This window comes from Martes martes, assembly GCF_963455335.1.
Source record: "Martes martes genome assembly, chromosome: 1".
Classification (NCBI taxonomy): domain Eukaryota; kingdom Metazoa; phylum Chordata; class Mammalia; order Carnivora; family Mustelidae; genus Martes; species Martes martes.
In genome coordinates, this window is record NC_137888.1 from 205,269,280 (window position 1) to 205,290,954 (window position 21,675).

At 51.1% G+C, this 21,675-nt stretch overlaps 1 protein-coding gene across 1 annotated transcript in view; it reads left to right on the forward strand.

The window, feature by feature from the left end:
• NOTCH3 (notch receptor 3) overlaps positions 1-13,040 on the forward strand; it is a gene marked incomplete at its 5' end in the record, with an annotated part of 33,086 nt that extends 20,046 nt beyond the window's left edge. Inside the window, 8 exons of the mRNA XM_080798827.1 lie at positions 542-696; positions 797-1,019; positions 1,970-2,054; positions 4,647-4,809; positions 5,938-6,242; positions 6,497-6,644; positions 10,035-10,132; positions 10,940-13,040. Of these exons, the coding sequence (XP_080654953.1) occupies positions 542-696; positions 797-1,019; positions 1,970-2,054; positions 4,647-4,809; positions 5,938-6,242; positions 6,497-6,644; positions 10,035-10,132; positions 10,940-11,992 (2,230 nt within the window). The 3' untranslated portion in view covers positions 11,993-13,040. The remainder of the gene's footprint in view (positions 1-541; positions 697-796; positions 1,020-1,969; positions 2,055-4,646; positions 4,810-5,937; positions 6,243-6,496; positions 6,645-10,034; positions 10,133-10,939) is intronic.
• Positions 13,041-21,675: the final 8,635 nt, after the last annotated feature.

Genomic DNA, 21,675 nt, shown 5'->3' on the forward strand with positions numbered 1-21,675 from the left:
AGGGGTGCTCTCAGGAGAGAGGGAAGGAGGGAAGCAGGAGGGGGCAGGAAGGGGTCTCCGTTTGGCCTCAGTGTAATTCCTCAGGGAGCTCTAGAGCACAAATAACACCCCGAGTCAGTCGCCCCCTTGAGACCGGAGGGCCACTTTGTACACCCTGTTTCAGCCAGTCCTGGGCTGAGGGCTGCCCTAAGGGGTGTCACCTCCCAAGTGAAGAGGTCGCCACTTGGCTGAGGTCCCTTTCTCAGAGAAGAGGCGGCTGTCAGCTGTTAGAAGCTGGAGACTTGGGTGTGCGCCGACGGCATCCACTAGAGATGTTGACGTGAAAACAGTGCCCACTGGATTTGTGGTCAGGGGACCCTGGTGGCCACAGCAAGACTGGTTTTGGGGCGTTAGTGGGGTTCGGTGCCAGACTGGGGGCATGTGGGCCCGGACAACATGGTGAGAGGAGAGGGCTCTTCTGAGCCCTGGTGTTGGGGCTCCGGGCCTGGCTGACGGCAGGTGCGCCATGGAACCTGCCTGTCCTTTCCTCGAATCCCTGCAGCTCTGTGGTGATGCTGGAGATTGACAACCGGCTGTGCCTGCAGTCACCCGAGAATGACCACTGCTTCCCCGATGCCCAGAGCGCGGCCGACTACCTGGGAGCGCTGTCAGCTGTGGAGCGCCTGGACTTCCCGTACCCGCTGCGGGCCGTGCGGGGTGAGGCCCAGCCCGGTGGGTGATGAGGGTGGATTTGGGGCTCCGCGGGGGTGGGGGTGGGCCGGGTCTGTGCTCCAGCCCCCCTGCTTCCCGCCCCCAGGGGAGCCGCTGGAGCTGCCGGAGCCAAGCGTGCCGCTGCTTCCCCTGCTGGCTGCGAGTGCAGTCTTCCTGCTGGTCATCCTCGTCCTGGGGGTCATGGTGGCCCGCCGCAAGCGTGAGCACAGCACCCTCTGGTTCCCCGAGGGCTTCGCACTCCACAAGGATGTGGCTGCTGGCCACAAGGGCCGGCGGGAGCCTGTGGGTCAAGACGCACTGGGCATGAAGTAAGGACCCTGCTGCTCCCCGTGCCTGACTGTGGGGGCGCTTGGGAGCCCTTGGGCCCCTGTGGCCTGACTCTGACTTCTCAGATTCCAGCCAGGACCTCAGGGCTCATCCCCTTAACCACTGACTGACTCCGTGATCCCTGGGGGCCACCCCGGACTCATGACCCCCCCGACCCCATTTCCTGTATCTCAGTTTCCTTGACCCCAATCCTACTCTGACCCCACCATGACCCTGCCCTGATCCTGGCCTCCCGAACTTCACCGTGATACTCAAATTTGTTCCCACACAACTGCGGGCCTCATGATCCCTGTCTGTACCTCAATCCCTTACTGACCCGTGGCCCTATCTTCTATGGTCCCCCAGTACCACCTCTGGCTCTAACTCACCCTGACCTTTGACTTCATTCTGACCTTGGCACTGGGCCTTGCCTCCAACTCCCTGATGTGTCCCTTAAGACCTCCAACCCCACCCTGACCTAACCCCTGAATTTACCCCTCTCCTGTGACCCCAGGACCTCCTGACTCCTCACTACAACCTCCTTGATCCTGGCTTCATCTCTCACCTGTGGTGAGGATAACTCCATCCTCACGACTCCTGATGTCACCTTCTATAATCCCTGCTGTATGCCTGTGACCTTCATCTATCCCATAGCCCACTGTCCTGACCCCTGACCCCACTCCTTGCCCAGTTCTACCTTAAGACCCTGGCTGCCACCCATCATAACTTCTGACTACCCCCCACTGTGACCTTGACTTCATCCTGCATCCCCTCTTTGGACCCTGTATCTTGACCCTGTCTCCTGTGCCTACTGACCCAGGACCCCAGAACCCAGACCCGGACCCAGACCTGGCCTCTGGGAGCTCTTCTCTGACCCCACCCCCAATCCTCCTATCAGGTTGCACGTCCCCATTGTTTCCTCTCTCCCACCCCCTTTCAACTGTCCCCACAGGAACATGGCCAAGAGCGAGAGTCTGATGGGGGAAGTGGCCACAGACTGGATGGATACGGAGTGCCCAGAGGCTAAGCGACTGAAGGTTGTGCCCCCTTTCTCTGATTCCTGCCCTCAGGGTCCTGGGTGGAGGTCCCGATGGCCAGGGGGAGAGTCAGGGGAAATCTCTGCTCTCCCCAGCTCTGGGGAACAGTGATGGCACCTACCCCATCCTGCCCCTCTCTAACCAGGCCTCTGCTCCCAGGCCAAGGTGAGGTCTTCCTGGAGGGGAGCCCCTGGCCCAGAGAGCAACTCTGCTTTCTCTCTGGTGGGTCCAACTCTGTCCAGCCTGTGCAGGCCGAAAGTGCTCCTAGAGGGTTTTAAACACCATGTCCTCTGCTGGGGCCACACCCGTGGGGTCTTTGTTAGCTTGCGCTGCTGTTATGAAATACCACAGAGTGGGGGACTCATCAGCAGATCCTTATTTTCTCACAGTTCTGCGGGCTGGAAGTCCCAAGGTCAAGGTGCCGGCAGGGTTGGTTCTTGGTGAGGGCTCTCTTCTGGGCTCGTTCACAGCTGCCTTCTTCATGTGTCAGCACACGGCATTCCTCTGTGGGCCTGGAGAGGGGAGATCCCTGGTGCTTCTTCCTTTTCTTACAAGGATATCAATCCTATTGCATGAGGGCCCCACTCTTATGCTCTTGTGTCACCTTAATTACCTCCTTAAAGGTCCCACATCCAAATATAGTCATGTTGGAGGTTAGGGTTTCCACAAATGACTTTTGGGGGAGCACAGTCTGTCTGTAACAGGTTCCTGCTAGCTTTTCCTTCTACTTGCTGAATGTCTTGAACACACACAAGCATCGTATTTCATCTTTATGAGGATCCTATAAAGCAGCTATTAATATACACCTCAGTTCTCAGCTGCCTCTCCCTGCCTAGAGGCAGTTCTCAGCCTGCCTCTCCCCTTTATTTATGAGACAGAGAGAGCGCGAGAGAGCGAGAGTGCACGCACAAGCGGGGGAGGGGCAGAGGACAAGGGAGAGAGAATCCCAGGCAGACCAGGCTGAGCGTGGAGCCCGTCCTGGGGTTCGGTCTCCCCATCCTGAGAGTGTGACCTGAGCCAAAACCAAGAGTCTGTTGCTTAAGTGACTGAGCCCCATGGGCACCCCCAGCCTAGATTTTAATGTTCATGAAATGGAGACATATATTACAATTGACACCTGAAGAAATCTGTTCACCTCAGGCTTTTCTTTTTCGTTCTCATCCCAAAGTGGATATTAAGTAGATAGCGCAATTTTTTTTTAAAGCATGATATGTTTTTTTTTTAAAGATTTTATTTATTTATTGGATAGACAGAGATCACAAGTAGGCAGAGAAGCAGGTGGTGGTGGGGGGGGCGGGAAGCAGGCTCCCTGCTGAGCAGAGAGCCGATGCGGGGCTTGATCCCAGGACCCTGGGATCATGACCTGAGCCGAAAGCAGAGGCTTTAACCCACTGAGCCACCCAGGCGTCCCCACAATATGTTTTTGATGGCATTTTCACATTGCAGAATGACAGCATTATCCTGACTTTGCTAATGAGACGCTCAGAGCTCTAGTGTGATTTGCCAGCTGAGGAACAGCTAACCAGAAAGGGTCAGGGAGGATGAGACAACTATCCATCATCTGGCTTTCCCCTTCCATGAAATTCAACTCTCTACCTGGGTCCTTAAGCGTGGGTCTGACTTGATCAGGCTGTGTTTGGTGCCTGAAGGCTCTTAAATGTCCTGGCAGGCTAGTTAAGCATACTCCGTCCTGTTTCTATAACATCACTATGCCTTTTGGACCCTGAGTCTGAAATTTATCAAGCTCCTGCCAGGGGCCCAGGTGCTATGCTTGTGAAGGGAAATTGGTACATTTGTGTATGACTGTTCTGTCCTGATACCTTATGTTCATGTTCATGGTAATGAGTAGGAGTCCCACTTGGTACCCAGAGCATCTCCCTTGATTTTCTCTTTCTCTCCCACCCAATCACTCTTTTCTCAGATTAAAATTGATCTGTGAAGGACCACCCAGCCCTGCCCCTGTATTTCTTTTACCTGTGATTTATAGCTTCCAGAATGCAAGTTTTGCATTTCTTCTGTTAAATTTACTTTTAAATATTATATTATTCTTGATACTGTTGTCATGGGATTGTTCCCCTAATTTCATTTTTGGTGTGTTATGTCTCGTGTATAGACAGGTGTGTTCTGACAGGTGCTATGCTCTCTGTCTCTTCCTTGATCACCCACCTTGGGTTCCTAGCCCTCCCCACTTCCAACCCAGAGTAAAATCCCTCTTCTTCCGGGGTGTCTGGGTGGCCCAGTTGGTTAAGCGACTGCTTTCAGCTGGTGTTGTGATCCTGGAATCCTGGGATGGAGTCCAGCACCGGGCTCCCTGCTCAGCAGAGAGTCTGCTTCTCCCTCTGAGTCTCTTCCCTCTCGTGCTCTCTCTCTCACTCTCTCTCTCAAGTAAATAAATAAAACCTTCCTTTGATGAGTTCTGAGCTCCAGCATGTCAATTTCCTGTTTCCGTAGGTATAAGAGAAGCAGGATATTCATGGTTTCTTGGAACTGTGAGTGCATTTCCATGAGAGGAACCTGTGAGGGTGCTCAGACTGTCCCTCTAACTGTATCTCTCCCAACTCTTTGTGAGAGCCTTGGTCCTTGTGCCTCCAGGTAGAGGAGCCCGGTGTGGGGGCTGAGGATACTGTGGATTGCCGCCAGTGGACCCAACACCACCTGGTTGCTGCCGACATCCGTGTGGCGCCGGCCATGGCGTTGACACCCCCGCAGGGCGATGTGGATGCCGACGGCATGGATGTCAATGTGCGAGGCCCAGGTCAGTGACGGGGCCTCCCCGCCAAGGATGCCCCTTCCCCGTCCTGCTGTGAAAAGTTGCATCTAGGTCTGCGTTCTGGGGAGAGTTGGCTGTGTCCAGCGTGCGTCTGTGGGGGTGTGTTTAATCAGGACTCTTGGTTGTGAGTGATAATAGCCCAGCTCAAACTAGGTGAAGTAAAACCAGGGATTTACTGGCTCTTGAAACCAGAAGCGTCATGGATATTTGGGTCCAGGACGCCCTGCCGCGCGATTCCAGCCTGCGGAGGCATTCTCCTGGGGGCGCCGTAGACACCAGCCTCACCAGCCTTATAAAATCTGTATTACCAGCGGCACTCGCAGAAGTTCCAGAATGACTTCTGATTGGGTGGGCTAGAGTCATGTGCCCAGCCCTCAGCTAATCAGTGTGCTCCGGGGGCTGGAATATGCAGATGATTAAGGGGGCGGGGCTAAAACACTCTGAGCCAGGGACTGGGTTTAGCTCTATCCAGGGCTGGAGGGTGGGGAATGGGGTGCGCGTGGCTCCCCTAACCAGGACTAATGCTCACGCGGAGGGTAGCAGATCACATTATTTGGATCCTTTTGGATCCGTCTTTGCCACATTTCAGGGTAGTCCTCCCCCAGCTCATTTTGCTTTTGTTCCAAACGGCCTGCTCCTGTGGCTCTCTTTTGAATTCCTCAAGCTACCAGGGTCTGAGCTGCCTGGGCTCTTATGTCCCTGGAGTGGCTCTTACCCGGTGGGTGGGGGCGTGGGAAAGGCACAGCTCTTTCCCCTGGAGCGGGATCACAGTTTGAGGTACAGCGCAGCCTCCAAAGTCCCCCTTCAGGATTAGGCAGACCTAACCTCCTAGGAATTTGCCTGAGACCGAAGGCTTGCTCTTCCCTCCTTCCTGGATCCCCTCCTGCTTCCTGGATCCCCTCCCGTGATTTGTCACGGAAGGGCTGCCTGTGAATCCTCATCTGGGCTGGCTTCTGGGGTACCCGACACAGGTGTGTGTGTGCATGTGTGCACGCGCCATTCCCTCTTGTGCTCCCATGCGTCCCATTTCCTCCTAATGCAGTGTCCTCAGTGGTATTCCCTGGAAAGGTCCCTGTGCCCACCTCCCTTGTGACAGACTCCTGGTCCCCACAGATGGCTTCACCCCACTGATGCTGGCCTCTTTCTGTGGGGGGGCCCTGGAGCCAATGCCCACCGAGGAGGATGAGGCAGAAGACACATCAGCCAGCATCATCTCAGACTTGATCTGTCAGGGAGCCCAGCTTGGGGCACGGACTGACCGCACAGGCGAGACGGCCCTGCACCTGGCTGCCCGTTATGCCCGGGCTGATGCAGCCAAGCGGCTGCTGGACGCGGGGGCAGACACCAATGCCCAGGACCACTCAGGGCGCACTCCTTTGCACACTGCTGTCACCGCGGATGCCCAGGGTGTGTTCCAGGTGAGATGCACCAACCCCTTTGGACTCTGGAGCTGGCACACGCATCAGACTTGGGTTTGAGCCCTCGTCCTGCAAAATACAGCTCTGTTTTTCTCATTTGTGAAGTGGCGATATACGGTGGCTGGCAGGTAGCTGCTTCCCGAACTTTGTGGAGTCTAGGGACTGTGGGGATTGGGGAATTCAGGGGACTTAGAGATGCTCCTGGTCCCTCTGTTAATGCCATGACCCTCCCTTCTGCATGCCTTTTCTTCTAGATTCTCATCCGGAACCGCTCCACAGACCTGGATGCCCGCATGGCAGATGGCTCCACGGCACTGATCCTGGCAGCCCGCCTGGCGGTGGAGGGCATGGTGGAAGAGCTCATTGCCAGCCATGCTGATGTCAATGCCGTGGATGAGCTCGGTAAGCTGTGGGGAGTAGCAGTGGGTGGAGGCTTTAGAGGGGTGTCCCTTGGGCCCTGACTGTCATGTATGTTATGTGAATTATGTGAATTACTTTGAGAGCCAATCACTGAAACTCACATATGAGGGCTTTGACATGGACTTAACCTCACATGCTTTTTTTTCTTTTTTTCATGGCATCCCCTAGGCCATAGGACATCTCAGTGACTTAGAAAGATGCTGCCTTCCCCAAGGCACGTCATTTCCATCTGTTTTGTTAGAAGAACCTACTCTGCTGCCCTCTGCTGGACAGTTGGCATACTATGTTTGTGAATTAGCCAAATCCACACGTGGTGTTACCTACCTCGGTGGAGGTGGCTTGATGGCCCAGGTCCTGGCCCGAGCGGGTTCACAGCAACCTGCCCTCATGGCCGGAGGATCTCACACAGCTGCAGACACACTCAGATGCTCATAAACATCCTTGGGAGCTGCTGTTCTCAACCTCTGCACCATTTACACTTGGGGTTGAATGATTCTTTGTGAGGAGGACTGTCCTTGCAATGTAGAATATTAAGCGGCATCCCTGGCTTTGACCCACTAGATGCCAGCAGCACTCCACTCCCTAGTTGTGACAACCCAAAATGTCTTCAGACATTGGCAAATGTCCCTGGGTGGGGACATCACTCCAGTTGAGAACTGTGACTCTGGAGGACCGCTGTCCAATAGAACTTTACATGATGATGGAAATATTCCTGGTCTGTGCCATCCATTGTGGTGGCCACTGGCTGCACTTGGTGGCTTTGGAGCTCTTGAAATGTGGCTAGGGTGAATGAAGGGCTAAATGTCTTATTTCATTTAAAAATTTTTAAAGGTTTTATTTATTTATTTCACTCAGAGAGAGAGAGATAGTAAGCATGAGTTGGTGGGGGGAGAAGCAGAGGGAGAGGGAGAAGCAGACTCCCCGCTGAGCAGAGAACCCAACACCACGCTTGATCCCAGGATCCCAGGATCATGACCTGAGCTGAAGGCAGACGCTTAACTGACTGAGCCACCCAGGCATGCTTATTTAATTTTTTAACTTTTGTTCTGCTTGCTTTTTTTTTTTTAAGGCTTTATTTAGATATAATTCACATACCATACAATTTAGCCATCAGAAGTATAACATCCAGTGGCTTTTCAGATAATCACCTGGTTGTGCCACTGTCATCACAATACATTTTAGAACATTTTCATCACCTGGAACACAAGCTCTCACTGTTACTGACCCCCTCCAATCTTGTCTTCCTAGCCCTGGGCAACTACTAACGAATGTACTTTCTCTACCTATGGATTTGTCTACTCTGAATATTTCCTGTAAGGGGTATCAAATAATATGTGGTCTTTTTTGATTGGCTTCTTTCACTCAGTGTAATGTTTTTAAGGTTTATGAAGTGTGGTAGCATGGATCAGTACTTTTGATTTGTTTTTAAAAATTTTTTAAAGATTTTATTTATTTATTTGACAGACAGAGATCACAAGTAGGCAGAGAGGCAGGCAGAGAGAGAGGAGGAAGCAGGCTCCTCGAGCCCCTATGTGGGGCTCGATCCCAGGACCCCGAGCCGAACACAGAAGCTTTAACCCACTGAGCCACCCAGGCGCCCCTGTTTTTAATTTTTAATGATCAAATAATATTCAGTTGTATGGATATACATTTTGTTAATCGGTTTATCCATTGATGGACATTAGGGTTGTTTCTGCTTTTTGGCTACCACTACTGTGAACATTCGTGTTCATGTTTTGGTGTGGATGTATGTTTTCATTTCTTTTGGGTACAAATCCAGGAGTGGCATTGCGGGGTGGGTCGCGTGGTCATGTGATCACTCTGTGTTGGACCTCGTGGGGAGTGGCCAGACTGTTTTCCACAGTGCCCGCCCCGGCTTGATGCCCCTGCCAGCGGTGCATGAAGGCTCCAGTTCCAGGTTCTGCACGTCCTCCCAAACAGTTGTTACTGTCTGTCGTTTGTGCTAGGCTTCCTAGTGGGTGTGAATGGGCATCTCATTGTGGTTTTGATTTTTATTTCCCTGCTGGATAATATATTGAGCGTGTTTCCCTGTGCTTATTGCCCATTTGTAGATCTTCTTTGGAGAAATGTTTATTCTGATCCTTGGCCCATTAAAAATTTTTTTTGTCATTTTTTGGGGTCTTTTTTGTTTTTTAAAAGATTTTAGGGGGTGCCTTTGTGGCTCAGTGGGTTAAACCTCTGCCTTCGGCTCAGGTCATGATCTCAGAGTCCTGGAATCAAGCCACGCATCGGGCTCTTTGCTCAGCGGGGAGCCTGCTTCCCCATTTCTCTCTGCCTGCGTCTCTGCCTACTTGTGATCTCTTTCTCTCTATCAAATAAACAGATAAAATCTTTAAGAAAAACTTTAATTCCAGGTGCCTGGGTGGCTCAGTTGGTTAAGCAACTGCCTCAAGCTTGGGTCATGATCCCGGGGTTCTGGGATCGAGTCCCGCATGGGGTTCCCTGCTCTGCAGGGAGTCTGCTTCTCCCTCTCCCTCTGCCTGCTGCTTTCCCTGGTTGTGCTCTCTCTGTCAAATAAATGGATAAAATCTTAAAAAAAAAAAGGGAAGATCACTTAAAAAAATTCTTTTAATTCCAGTATAGTTAACATAGTGGGTTTTTCTCTTTTTATTATTGAGTTTTGAGTTCTTTATATGTTCCGGATTTAGGTCTCTTAGTAGGCATATAGTTTATAACTATTTCTCCCGTTTATAGGGTTTCTTTTCACGTAGAAGCACAAACATTTTAATTTTGGTGAAGTCCAATATATCTATTTCTATCGTTATTGCTGCTTGTTTTTTGGTATCATATCTAAGAATCCTTTGCCTAATTCAAGGTCATGAAGTTTTAGTCCTACGTTTTCCTGTAAATATTTTATAGTTTGAGCTCTTACGTTTAGGTCTTTGGTTCGTTTTGAGTGAATTTTTGTATTTGGTGTGAGATAGGGACCAAACTTTATTCTTTTGCATGTGGAGAGCCAATTGTTCCAACAGCGTTCGTTGAGAAGACTATCCTTTCCCCATTGAGTGGCCTTGGCACCTATGTTGTTTAGTTGTAATTAGTTTAAATCTGACGAGCAGTATGTGCCTGGTGGCTACTGCACTGGACAAGCACAGCTCTGGCTACAACCAGCGCCCCACATAGTACCCCCCGCGTATGGAGAGTCACACACTGTAGGTTCCCTGGACAGAGAGAGTCACTCCACAGGTCTGCACATACATGGATCCAAACGCATGGTCTGATACTCATGGCAGATCCCTCCTCAGCCCACCCCCCTAAAAGGCCATATTCTGGATACTTCCTCTCCCTCTGCCATGGGATCCTAGCAAATGAACCCAGTCCTAACCTGACCTCTCTTCCCGCACCCCCCAGGGAAATCAGCCTTACACTGGGCAGCAGCGGTCAACAATGTGGAGGCCACCTTGGCCCTACTCAAAAATGGAGCCAACAAGGACATGCAGGATAGCAAGGTGAGCCCCAGCCCTTGACCCACCAGGCAGTCAGCCCTGGTACAATCCCCTAAATGTGGCAAAGAGCAGGGTGAGGTAAGTTAGTGGGGGCATTTATCTTGCCTGCAGCCAGGTTTCAGTGTAGGATTTGGACCTAACAGGCTCCAACAGGGTCAGAGGAAAAAGCTGTGTGAACTTGGGCAAATTGCTTAACATCTCTGAGCTTTACTGTCCTCATCTTGAAGTGGGGAAGCACTAGTACCCACCACACTTTTGTCTCCTGAGGATTCAGTGAAATCAAACATTTGTAAAATGCTTAGCAGATCCTCAGTAAAACATACGTGTTACGATCGTTGTTTTTAAAACCCTAGCATGGTGGAATTACTCTCCTCACTTTATAAATGGGAAGAGTGAGGCCTAGAGGGGCACAGGGTAGATTCTGTCCTTATCTGACATTTTGATATTTTATTCATTATGTATTTTTTGCAATACTCTTAATTTAAAAAGTAATGCATTAAAATATCATTTATTTTGATGATTGGTTTTTGACACCTCTTAAATGTTGTGCCTAAAGAGAGTACCTTAGTTTCCTTACCCTAGTCCTGGCTTTGAGGCATGGTGCTTAGTAGGTCCTGGATGAAAGTGCTTTAAGAGAACTTGCCCAGTTTCTGTTAGCAGAGCTGGGATTCTAGCCAAGTCTGTTGGGCTGGAGAGTGTGAATTCTTGGCTCCCAGTGTCCACCAGGGGCCTTTGAGATCTTGGCCAGGAGTTAGTCCTGGCTCTCGTGACACTGACCTCGGGTGGGTTCTGCGCCCCACTCCCCCTCAGGAGGAAACTCCATTGTTTCTGGCCGCCCGGGAGGGCAGCTATGAGGCTGCCAAGCTGCTGCTGGACCACTTTGCCAACCGTGAGATCACGGACCACCTGGACAGGCTGCCGCGGGATGTGGCCCAGGAGCGGCTGCACCAGGACATCGTGCGCCTGCTGGACCAGCCCAGTGGGCCCCGCAGCCCTCATGGCCCACATGGCCTGGGGCCCCTCCTCTGCCCCCCAGGGGCCTTCCTTCCTGGCCTCAAGGTGGCACAGTCAGGGGGCAAGAAGAGCCGGAGGCCACCAGGGAAGGCAGGGCTGGGGCCACAGGGCACCCGGGGACGGGGCAAGAAGCTGACGCTGGCCTGCCCGGGTCCCCTGGCCGAGAGCTCGGTCACACTGTCGCCCGTGGACTCGCTGGACTCCCCGCGGCCCTTCGGTGGGCCCCCTGCGTCCCCCGGCGGCTTCTCCCTCGAAGGGCCCTATGCAGCAGCCACTGCCACGGCCGTGTCCCTGGCTCAGCTTGGTGGTGCGGGCCGGGCGGGTCTAGGGCGCCAGCCCCCGGGGGGCTGCGTGCTCAGCTTGGGTCTACTGAACCCCGTGGCCGTTCCCCTCGACTGGGCCCGGCTACCTCCACCTGCCCCGCCAGGCCCCTCATTCCTGCTGCCGCTGGCACCGGGGCCCCAGCTGCTGAATCCTGGGACCCCCGTGTCCCCCCAGGAACGGCCCCCGCCATATCTGGCGGCTGCGGGACATGGCGAAGAGTACCCGGCAGCCAGCACCCACGGCAGCTCCCCCAAGGCTCGCTTCCTGAGGGTTCCCAGCGAGCACCCTTACCTGACCCCATCCCCTGAGTCCCCTGAGCACTGGGCCAGCCCCTCGCCTCCCTCGCTCTCGGACTGGTCGGACTCCACGCCCAGCCCAGCCACTGCCACGGGGCCTACGGCCACAGCCGCTGGGGCACTGCCTGCCCAGCCGCTCCCCCTTTCCGTCCCAGGCCCTCTAGCTCAGGCCCAGACCCAGCTGGGGCCCCAGCCGGAAGTCACCCCCAAGAGGCAGGTGTTGGCCTGAAGGCTCTTCAGTTCCTGGATTTTGGGGGGCCGAACAGACATCCCATCCTGACTCTCACTGTCTTTCTTTTTAGACCTTTCCATTCTCTTCTCTCTCCCCCTACCCTCCTGGAACCCTCCCATCCCCCTGAAGCTGACTGAGATGGGTCACCAGCCTAGGCATTTTCAGTCCTCCTTTATTTATAGGGGGTGCGTGCTGACCCCCGCCCTCTGGGCCTTGTGAAGAGCCTGGGACCTCCCCCTGTATCCCCCTCTTCCTCATTCTTCCCGCCTTCCCTTCCCGCCCTCTCTGGTCTCTGTCCTTACACTCTGACACGAGTGGATTATTATTATGGTTTTTTTTTTTTTTTTTACATTTTGTATAGAAACAAATTCATTTAAGCAAACTTATTATTATTATTATTTTTTACAAAATATATATATGGAGACACTCCCTGCCCCTGCAAACCCCCCAGTGCCCCCGTGGGGCTGAGTCTGTGGGCCCATTCGGCCAAGCTGGATTCTGTGTACCGAGTACACAGGCATGACCGGGATCCTGTGTACCGAGTACACAACCCTGGTGTGTACCACGTAGGCACCCTTGGATGTACCCTCCGGGGCAGGGCTTGGGTGAGACTTGGGAGCCTCTTTCCTATCCCACCTCCCTCACTTCACTGCATTCCATATGGAACTTGTTCTATAGCTTTGCCGGGGAAGGACCCTTCTGGCCCACAGAGCCCGCCCCAGGTCCCCCCACCCTAGAGCCTGGGCTACTCCCTTGGAGAACTGGGTGGGGGTGGCTGGTGAGAACAGGATGACCAGGGGAGATGTGTGCATTTCATTTTGTCTCCCTGTAAATATGGGACTCTAGGAAGGGAAGGAGTCACCTGCGTGGCACCCCCTCCTCCTGGTACTCCCCTGGCCCAGTCCCGGGGCAGAATAGAAGTATTTTTAGGCTATTTTTGTAATGTGGCTTCTGGCCACAATCCCTGGGTAGCTAAGTTCCCAGGCCTTGTGTTGGACAGCTCCCACTCCCCTCACCACCTAATAAAGGAATAGTTAACACTCCGTGTCACTGGTCTGTGTCGGGGGTGGGGGGGTGGGGGGGAGGGCGCGGTTGGTGGTACCGGTGGATCTTCCGTATCTCCAGGGCCAGCGTGTGAGCTGCCATCTTGGAGTGAAGCCATTTAGCTTGTCCTCCCACCCCTGCTTCACTTTTGACGCTGACTCCGCTGATTGTGGCTCAGAGGTGGTCACCTGACTTGAGGTGAGCCCATCAGAGTCCCCTGCCCCCGAAGGTTTTTAATGAGATGCTAAGAAAGCGGTCAGTTGCTGGAACCTCTAAGGCCAAAGGCAGATGGAGAAATACGGGTGGCCAGTCTGGGGTGGTGAGGGCAGCTGAGCACACAGAGCAGAGGAATGAGGCTGACATGCAGGGAGAAGCAGAGATGAGAGCTCAGATGTCTCCGGAGCATTGGAGGCGTCTCTCAGTTTCAGATGGAGCGTCCATTCCGGTGACCTGAGCATGCATCCCATTGACTTCAACAGGTCCTTATTCATTGCCTCCTTAAGTGCCCAACGCCGGTTCTGCAGGAATCTCACCTCTCCCTCATCCTCCCTTGGGTTCTGGAGACAATGCTGCACCGTGAAATAGATCCTCCCTTCCACATACCAGCTTGAATGGGTTCCCGTGTCTTGCAACCAGCTGTGCCCTCAAACGATGTTGTTTGTACCAGGGGACCCTCCTGAAAAGGAGGATGGGATAATCGTTCACCCTGTCATTTTTGTCATTGGCCGGGTCCCTTCTTTGCCTCTACACTGATCTCAGTTCTTGGTTCTTGAGTTTGGCTGAGAAAGAATTGAGAGCTAAATTCTCAAGCAAGAGTTTGATACAGTAAAAGATAAAGTGTACTCCCAGGAAGGGAGAGTGGGCAGGTCTGGAAGTGGCGACTCTACGAGGGGTCAGGGTTGTCTTGCTTTTATATTTGCATGGGTCACAGGTCATAGCTAGGGCCGTCTCTCTCTACCTCTCTCTCTCTGGTTTCAGGAACTTGGTTTTATTTTGCAGTACAAAATCATTTGGAGAGATTTTGAGACAGTCATCACGGAAGTGGGGGCTCTGCAAATTGATACTGCATTGCAGCTGGGTCGGTTGAGGAAGACAAGCCTGGGATTCAAAAGAAGCTATTCTGCTTACCTGCTTTATGATAGGTTTCTTTCCCTTTTGCTTTCATCAATTTTGTAAGGTCAAAACAGGGCACACAGCTTGGGTGGTCTCTACCTGGGGCTGCCTACCATCTAAGGGACTCCTCCTACTGGTTGGCTTGGTGGAGGGGTTGGTTCCCCCTCCCCCACCCACCCCAGGGTCCTTGTGGAACTGTCCTGGCAGCCCTCCCCTGAAGAGGATGTCAGAACCGCAAGGTAAATATATTATTATGAAGCTAGAGGTTACTGGAGGGCAGTGGTTTGAGGGGAGAACTCACGCCTATCCTCTCCGCGCCCCCACGGGGCTGTCTCTGCTGTGTGGAACTTGGTGTCGCCCTTTTGGTCAGTTGGAAAGCATTTGTCCCCACTCACATCTGACTGCCTACCCTATCCATTTGGAGTGACCTTGGTTGCAAGTGACAAAAAAGCCGACTCAATTGACTTAAACAGGAAAGGAATTTAACAGCTCATTTAACTAAAGAGGACCAGCTTCAGGGTAGATTTGATCTAGTGGCTCAGATGAGGTGAACAAGGGCTGAATTTCTCTTTATCTCTATAGATTTTTCTCTGGGCATCAGTGTCACCCTCAGGCTCCACCAGGACCCAACCTAACTTCTCTTCCCACCCCACACAGCTCTAACCCTCCTTCTCTGTTAGCAAAATCAGGGCAAAGGACATAGACCATATTGCACTTTCCAGAGGATTGAGAAGCTTCTAGTTTTAATGTTTTTTGTTTTTTAGATTTTATTTATTTATTTGAGAGAGAGAGAGAGCACAACTGAGGGGTGGGAGGGGCAGAGGGAGAGGGAGAAGCAGGCTCCCCTCTGAGCAGGGAGCATGACATGGGGCTCGATCCCAGGACCCCAGGACCATGATCTGAACCAAAGGCAGATGCTCAATGGACTGAGCCACCCAGGTGCCCTCAGAAGCTTCTAGTTTTGAGGTTGATTTTGTATTGGCCCCAACTGGATCATGTATCTGTTCTCTGACTTAGGGTTTCTCAACATTGACCGTATCGACATTTGGGGCCAGATCATTCTTTGCTCCGAGGGCTGATCCTGTGCATTGTAAAATGTTTAATAGCATCCCTGGCCTCCACCCACTAGATGCTTGCAGCAACACCCCCCTTCCATCACAACAATGGAAAATGTCTCCAGACATGGCCAGTTGTTCCCTGGGAGTCGGGGGAGTTGCTCTTCAACACCACTGCTCAACCAGTAACTGTGGCAATGGGATGTGGGATGTGCTGATTTCTTAAAGCAAGCGGTCTCTGCTCTGAAACTGGAGGTGTGTGTGTGTGTGTGTGTGTGTGTGTGTGTGTGTGTGTGTGTTAAACTTAGGGACAATTAGGTTTGCAGAAGTAGGCTTTCTGTGGAAACAACTAATACATGTCCCCTCTCTCTCCCCACCTCTGGATAAATCTTTAGAGATGGAACAATCTCTTTTATCATTGTCTTAAGTTTGTTTTACGCATGTTCATCTAGCCTCTGGTTGCTTGTTGGGTACTTACTGCATGCCAAATTCTGGACTAGTTGGGAGTAGAATGAGGAAGTATATGGCCCATTCTCTGCTCTTATGGTATTTCAGGAGAGTTAGGGGATGGATAGTGGGCCTGCCACTGTGTCCCTTTGGATCTTACCATTCCAGATATTGACAGAGTCTCAGAACCCCAAAAACTCTCTACCTGGGGGCTTTCTCTTGTGTGGGGCAGGAATTGCCCTCAAGACTGAGAGGTGGATAGGAGTTGATGGATAAATACCCCAATCTCCTTGTTCCTCTGTGGGGGAAATTCAGAGATGTGTCCCACAGACTCAGACGATGTCCACTGGGATCGAGCCCATTGCCCATGGCAGCAACTAACTTTCCTGGGAGTCCCTTCCTTGGGACTTTGTGGGATGTTCCTTTTTGGAATGTTCATACTGGGTATTTCTGGAATAATTTTACAGATGAAGTCTTTGCACTTGAATCCTTGGCTCCAGAGAGAGCCACCTTAGCTGTGTGTATGAGTTGACTCAGGGGAGAAACCAAAACATTTGGGATCTTCTTCCTGAGTGCTACTCAAAGGAAGAGAAAGACATTCTTTCTACCCACTTTGCTTACTTTATCATGCAACCCTGACTTTATATAAACAAGGCATTGGAGGGGTACCTGGGTGGCTCAGTCGTTAAGCGTCTCTGCCTTTGGCTCAGGTCATGATCCCAGGGTCCTGGAATTGAGTCCCACGTTGGGCGCCCTGGTCAGTGGGAAGTCTGCTTCTCCCTCTCCCTCTGCTGCCCCCCCTGCTTGTGCTCTCTCTCTCCCTCTGTCAAATAAATAAATAAAATATTAAAAAAAATAAATTGGAGATGCTTATTCCACAAGGTGGAACCTATTTTCATGTCTGGTGGAGCCAACTTTTTGTAAGTACATGGGAGACTTCTCTGCTCTGGGGGCTCCCTGGAATGGTTGGGGGAGGGGTGTCACATGGGAGAATAAGGAGTCTGTTCACTTCCTCAATGAGCTAGTGAGATTCAAAGATTCATGTGGATGTGACTTCACTAGTAGCCACAAGTTTCAGAGACATTTAGGTTCATTATCCTAGTTGATTTTTTAAAAAGATTTATTTATTTATTCTAGAGAAAGAGAGAGCATGTCCATGTGTGGGTGAGGGGCAGAGACTTCTTGACTGAAAAGATAATTCTAAAACAGCTGTGTGTCCCCTGTTCGCCCTTCCAGACCTACCCTCACCCTTCTCCACTCTGTTTTGTGCTTGGGAGGATGATGCAAGCAGATGGCGTCATTGGGCTCCTCTATCCTCTGGCTTCCATTTGGGTTTGGCCAATGAGATAGAGGATGAGAGAATAGAATGCACTTATTTTCCTGGTTCTTCTCTTGCAGGGTAGCTCTGGTGCTTTCCTAGCTGCCTTCTGTGAGTCTGAGTATTTATTCTCTCTCCCTCTCCTTGTCCCTTCTGGCCTAGGGGTGGTAAAGTCTCTCTATCATTGCAAGTTCCAAGGTCCAGTCCCACAACTTGCCTACATCCTGTCCTGTCTTCCTTTCTTTCTCTCTTTCCTTTTTCTTTCTTTCTCTCTTTTCTTTCTCCCAGAAGAAGGAAGGGAGGATGTTTTCTCCATTTCTTTCTTTCTTCTTTCCTTCCTCCTTTCCTTTCCTCTCTCTCTCTCTCTCTCCCTCTCTCCCTCCCTCCATTCTTTCCTTCCTTCCTTCTTTCCTTCCATCATTTACCTATTCATTTATTTTTGTTCAGTGTTATGAGGTATAACTAACATATAATAAAGTTTTTTTAAAAAAGATTTTTGTTTATTTATTTTTGAGAGAGAAAGAGAGAGAGAGAGAGTGCGTGAGCAGGTTGAGGGGCAGAGGGAGAAGCAGACTCTTTGCTGAGCAGGGTGCTCAATGAGGGGCTCGATCCCAGGACCCTGGGATCATGACCTAAGCTGAAGGCAGATCCTTAACCAACTGAGTCACCCAGGTGCCCCACTAACATAAAGTTAATCAGTTTTAAGGGTAAAACATGATGAGTTTGGACAAATGCATAGTCACAAAACCACTACCACAATCATGTTTCCTCACACTCTTGTGTAGTCAATATCCTCCCACACCTCTGGCTGTAACAATCATGGGTTTGCTGCCCATCTCTATAGTTTTGCCTTTTCTAGAATTTCATACAAATGGAATTATGCAGTGTGTTGTGTTTTGAATCTGGCTTTCAAAACTCGCCGTAATGCTTTTGTGACTCATCCATGTTATAAGACACATCAGTCCTCATGAGTGTCATGTGCTTTTTTTTTTTTTTATTGCTGACAACAGTATGCATGATGTGTGTTACAGATATGTAGCGATTGGCTTATCCATTTGTCAGTTGAGGGACATTTTGGTGCTTTTCAATTTTGGTTGTTATGAATGAATTTGCTATAAATATTCGTCATGTGGACACGTTTCCATTTCTCTTAGGTATGTTTCCTTAGGCATGAGATGGTTAGGTTTTATGGCATTTGTCGACCTTCAAGAAACCGTCCAACAGTTTTCTCAAGCGGCTGTACCATTTTGCCTTCCCACTGGTGATGCATGAGAGTGCCAGGGGCTCCACATCTTTGTTAACCCTTGCTATTGTCAGTTTTCTTAATGTTAGCTCTTCTGGTGATAGAGTGGTATTTCACTGTGCTTTTCATTTGTGTTTAATTTGAAAATGAGTGCATCTCTTCATATGTTTATTTGAGACTCATCATCTTTGGTGAAGTATGTGTTCAGATCTTTTTCCCATTTAAACATTTTTTTCTAATTTTTCAAAATAACATACTATAAAATTTACTTTGTATGTATGCACAGGTCTGTGTTTTCACACGTATGTAGATTTACGTCTAGCCTACCACTCCAAGAAAATTCCTCACTCTGCACTTTTGTGGTCATGCCTTCCCACCAGTCCTAACCCTTGGCAACCATTGATCTGCTCTTCATCCTTTTACTTTTGCCTTAAAACACACACATACACATACACACACACAAAATGGAATCATACATTCTGTAACCTTTTGAAATTTTCTGTTTTTCACTCAGCATAATGATCTTTGAGATTGATCTATGATGTTACGTATTCCAATAGTTTCCTCTTTCTCTTACTGAGTAATATCCCCTCATGGCAAGGATGTATCCCAGTATGCTTGAGCGTTTACTCGTTGGTGGACTTTTGCGTTGTTTCCAGTTTTTGGAGATTATGAGTAGAGCTGTTATAAACATTTTGTGTACAGGCTTTGAGTGGACACATGTTTTCATTTCCTAGCTTTTGATGTCATGACTAGGAATTTATTGCCTTATTTCATGGGGCAGGACCTCAGGACGATATTGAATAGGAAGTAAGGACCCTGCTGCTCCCCGTGCCTGACTGTGGGGGCGCTTGGGAGCCCTTGGGCCCCTGTGGCCTGACTCTGACTTCTCAGATTCCAGCCAGGACCTCAGGGCTCATCCCCTTAACCACTGACTGACTCCGTGATCCCTGGGGGCCACCCCGGACTCATGACCCCCCCGACCCCATTTCCTGTATCTCAGTTTCCTTGACCCCAATCCTACTCTGACCCCACCATGACCCTGCCCTGATCCTGGCCTCCCGAACTTCACCGTGATACTCAAATTTGTTCCCACACAACTGCGGGCCTCATGATCCCTGTCTGTACCTCAATCCCTTACTGACCCGTGGCCCTATCTTCTATGGTCCCCCAGTACCACCTCTGGCTCTAACTCACCCTGACCTTTGACTTCATTCTGACCTTGGCACTGGGCCTTGCCTCCAACTCCCTGATGTGTCCCTTAAGACCTCCAACCCCACCCTGACCTAACCCCTGAATTTACCCCTCTCCTGTGACCCCAGGACCTCCTGACTCCTCACTACAACCTCCTTGATCCTGGCTTCATCTCTCACCTGTGGTGAGGATAACTCCATCCTCACGACTCCTGATGTCACCTTCTATAATCCCTGCTGTATGCCTGTGACCTTCATCTATCCCATAGCCCACTGTCCTGACCCCTGACCCCACTCCTTGCCCAGTTCTACCTTAAGACCCTGGCTGCCACCCATCATAACTTCTGACTACCCCCCACTGTGACCTTGACTTCATCCTGCATCCCCTCTTTGGACCCTGTATCTTGACCCTGTCTCCTGTGCCTACTGACCCAGGACCCCAGAACCCAGACCCGGACCCAGACCTGGCCTCTGGGAGCTCTTCTCTGACCCCACCCCCAATCCTCCTATCAGGTTGCACGTCCCCATTGTTTCCTCTCTCCCACCCCCTTTCAACTGTCCCCACAGGAACATGGCCAAGAGCGAGAGTCTGATGGGGGAAGTGGCCACAGACTGGATGGATACGGAGTGCCCAGAGGCTAAGCGACTGAAGGTTGTGCCCCCTTTCTCTGATTCCTGCCCTCAGGGTCCTGGGTGGAGGTCCCGATGGCCAGGGGGAGAGTCAGGGGAAATCTCTGCTCTCCCCAGCTCTGGGGAACAGTGATGGCACCTACCCCATCCTGCCCCTCTCTAACCAGGCCTCTGCTCCCAGGCCAAGGTGAGGTCTTCCTGGAGGGGAGCCCCTGGCCCAGAGAGCAACTCTGCTTTCTCTCTGGTGGGTCCAACTCTGTCCAGCCTGTGCAGGCCGAAAGTGCTCCTAGAGGGTTTTAAACACCATGTCCTCTGCTGGGGCCACACCCGTGGGGTCTTTGTTAGCTTGCGCTGCTGTTATGAAATACCACAGAGTGGGGGACTCATCAGCAGATCCTTATTTTCTCACAGTTCTGCGGGCTGGAAGTCCCAAGGTCAAGGTGCCGGCAGGGTTGGTTCTTGGTGAGGGCTCTCTTCTGGGCTCGTTCACAGCTGCCTTCTTCATGTGTCAGCACACGGCATTCCTCTGTGGGCCTGGAGAGGGGAGATCCCTGGTGCTTCTTCCTTTTCTTACAAGGATATCAATCCTATTGCATGAGGGCCCCACTCTTATGCTCTTGTGTCACCTTAATTACCTCCTTAAAGGTCCCACATCCAAATATAGTCATGTTGGAGGTTAGGGTTTCCACAAATGACTTTTGGGGGAGCACAGTCTGTCTGTAACAGGTTCCTGCTAGCTTTTCCTTCTACTTGCTGAATGTCTTGAACACACACAAGCATCGTATTTCATCTTTATGAGGATCCTATAAAGCAGCTATTAATATACACCTCAGTTCTCAGCTGCCTCTCCCTGCCTAGAGGCAGTTCTCAGCCTGCCTCTCCCCTTTATTTATGAGACAGAGAGAGCGCGAGAGAGCGAGAGTGCACGCACAAGCGGGGGAGGGGCAGAGGACAAGGGAGAGAGAATCCCAGGCAGACCAGGCTGAGCGTGGAGCCCGTCCTGGGGTTCGGTCTCCCCATCCTGAGAGTGTGACCTGAGCCAAAACCAAGAGTCTGTTGCTTAAGTGACTGAGCCCCATGGGCACCCCCAGCCTAGATTTTAATGTTCATGAAATGGAGACATATATTACAATTGACACCTGAAGAAATCTGTTCACCTCAGGCTTTTCTTTTTCGTTCTCATCCCAAAGTGGATATTAAGTAGATAGCGCAATTTTTTTTTAAAGCATGATATGTTTTTTTTTTAAAGATTTTATTTATTTATTGGATAGACAGAGATCACAAGTAGGCAGAGAAGCAGGTGGTGGTGGGGGGGGCGGGAAGCAGGCTCCCTGCTGAGCAGAGAGCCGATGCGGGGCTTGATCCCAGGACCCTGGGATCATGACCTGAGCCGAAAGCAGAGGCTTTAACCCACTGAGCCACCCAGGCGTCCCCACAATATGTTTTTGATGGCATTTTCACATTGCAGAATGACAGCATTATCCTGACTTTGCTAATGAGACGCTCAGAGCTCTAGTGTGATTTGCCAGCTGAGGAACAGCTAACCAGAAAGGGTCAGGGAGGATGAGACAACTATCCATCATCTGGCTTTCCCCTTCCATGAAATTCAACTCTCTACCTGGGTCCTTAAGCGTGGG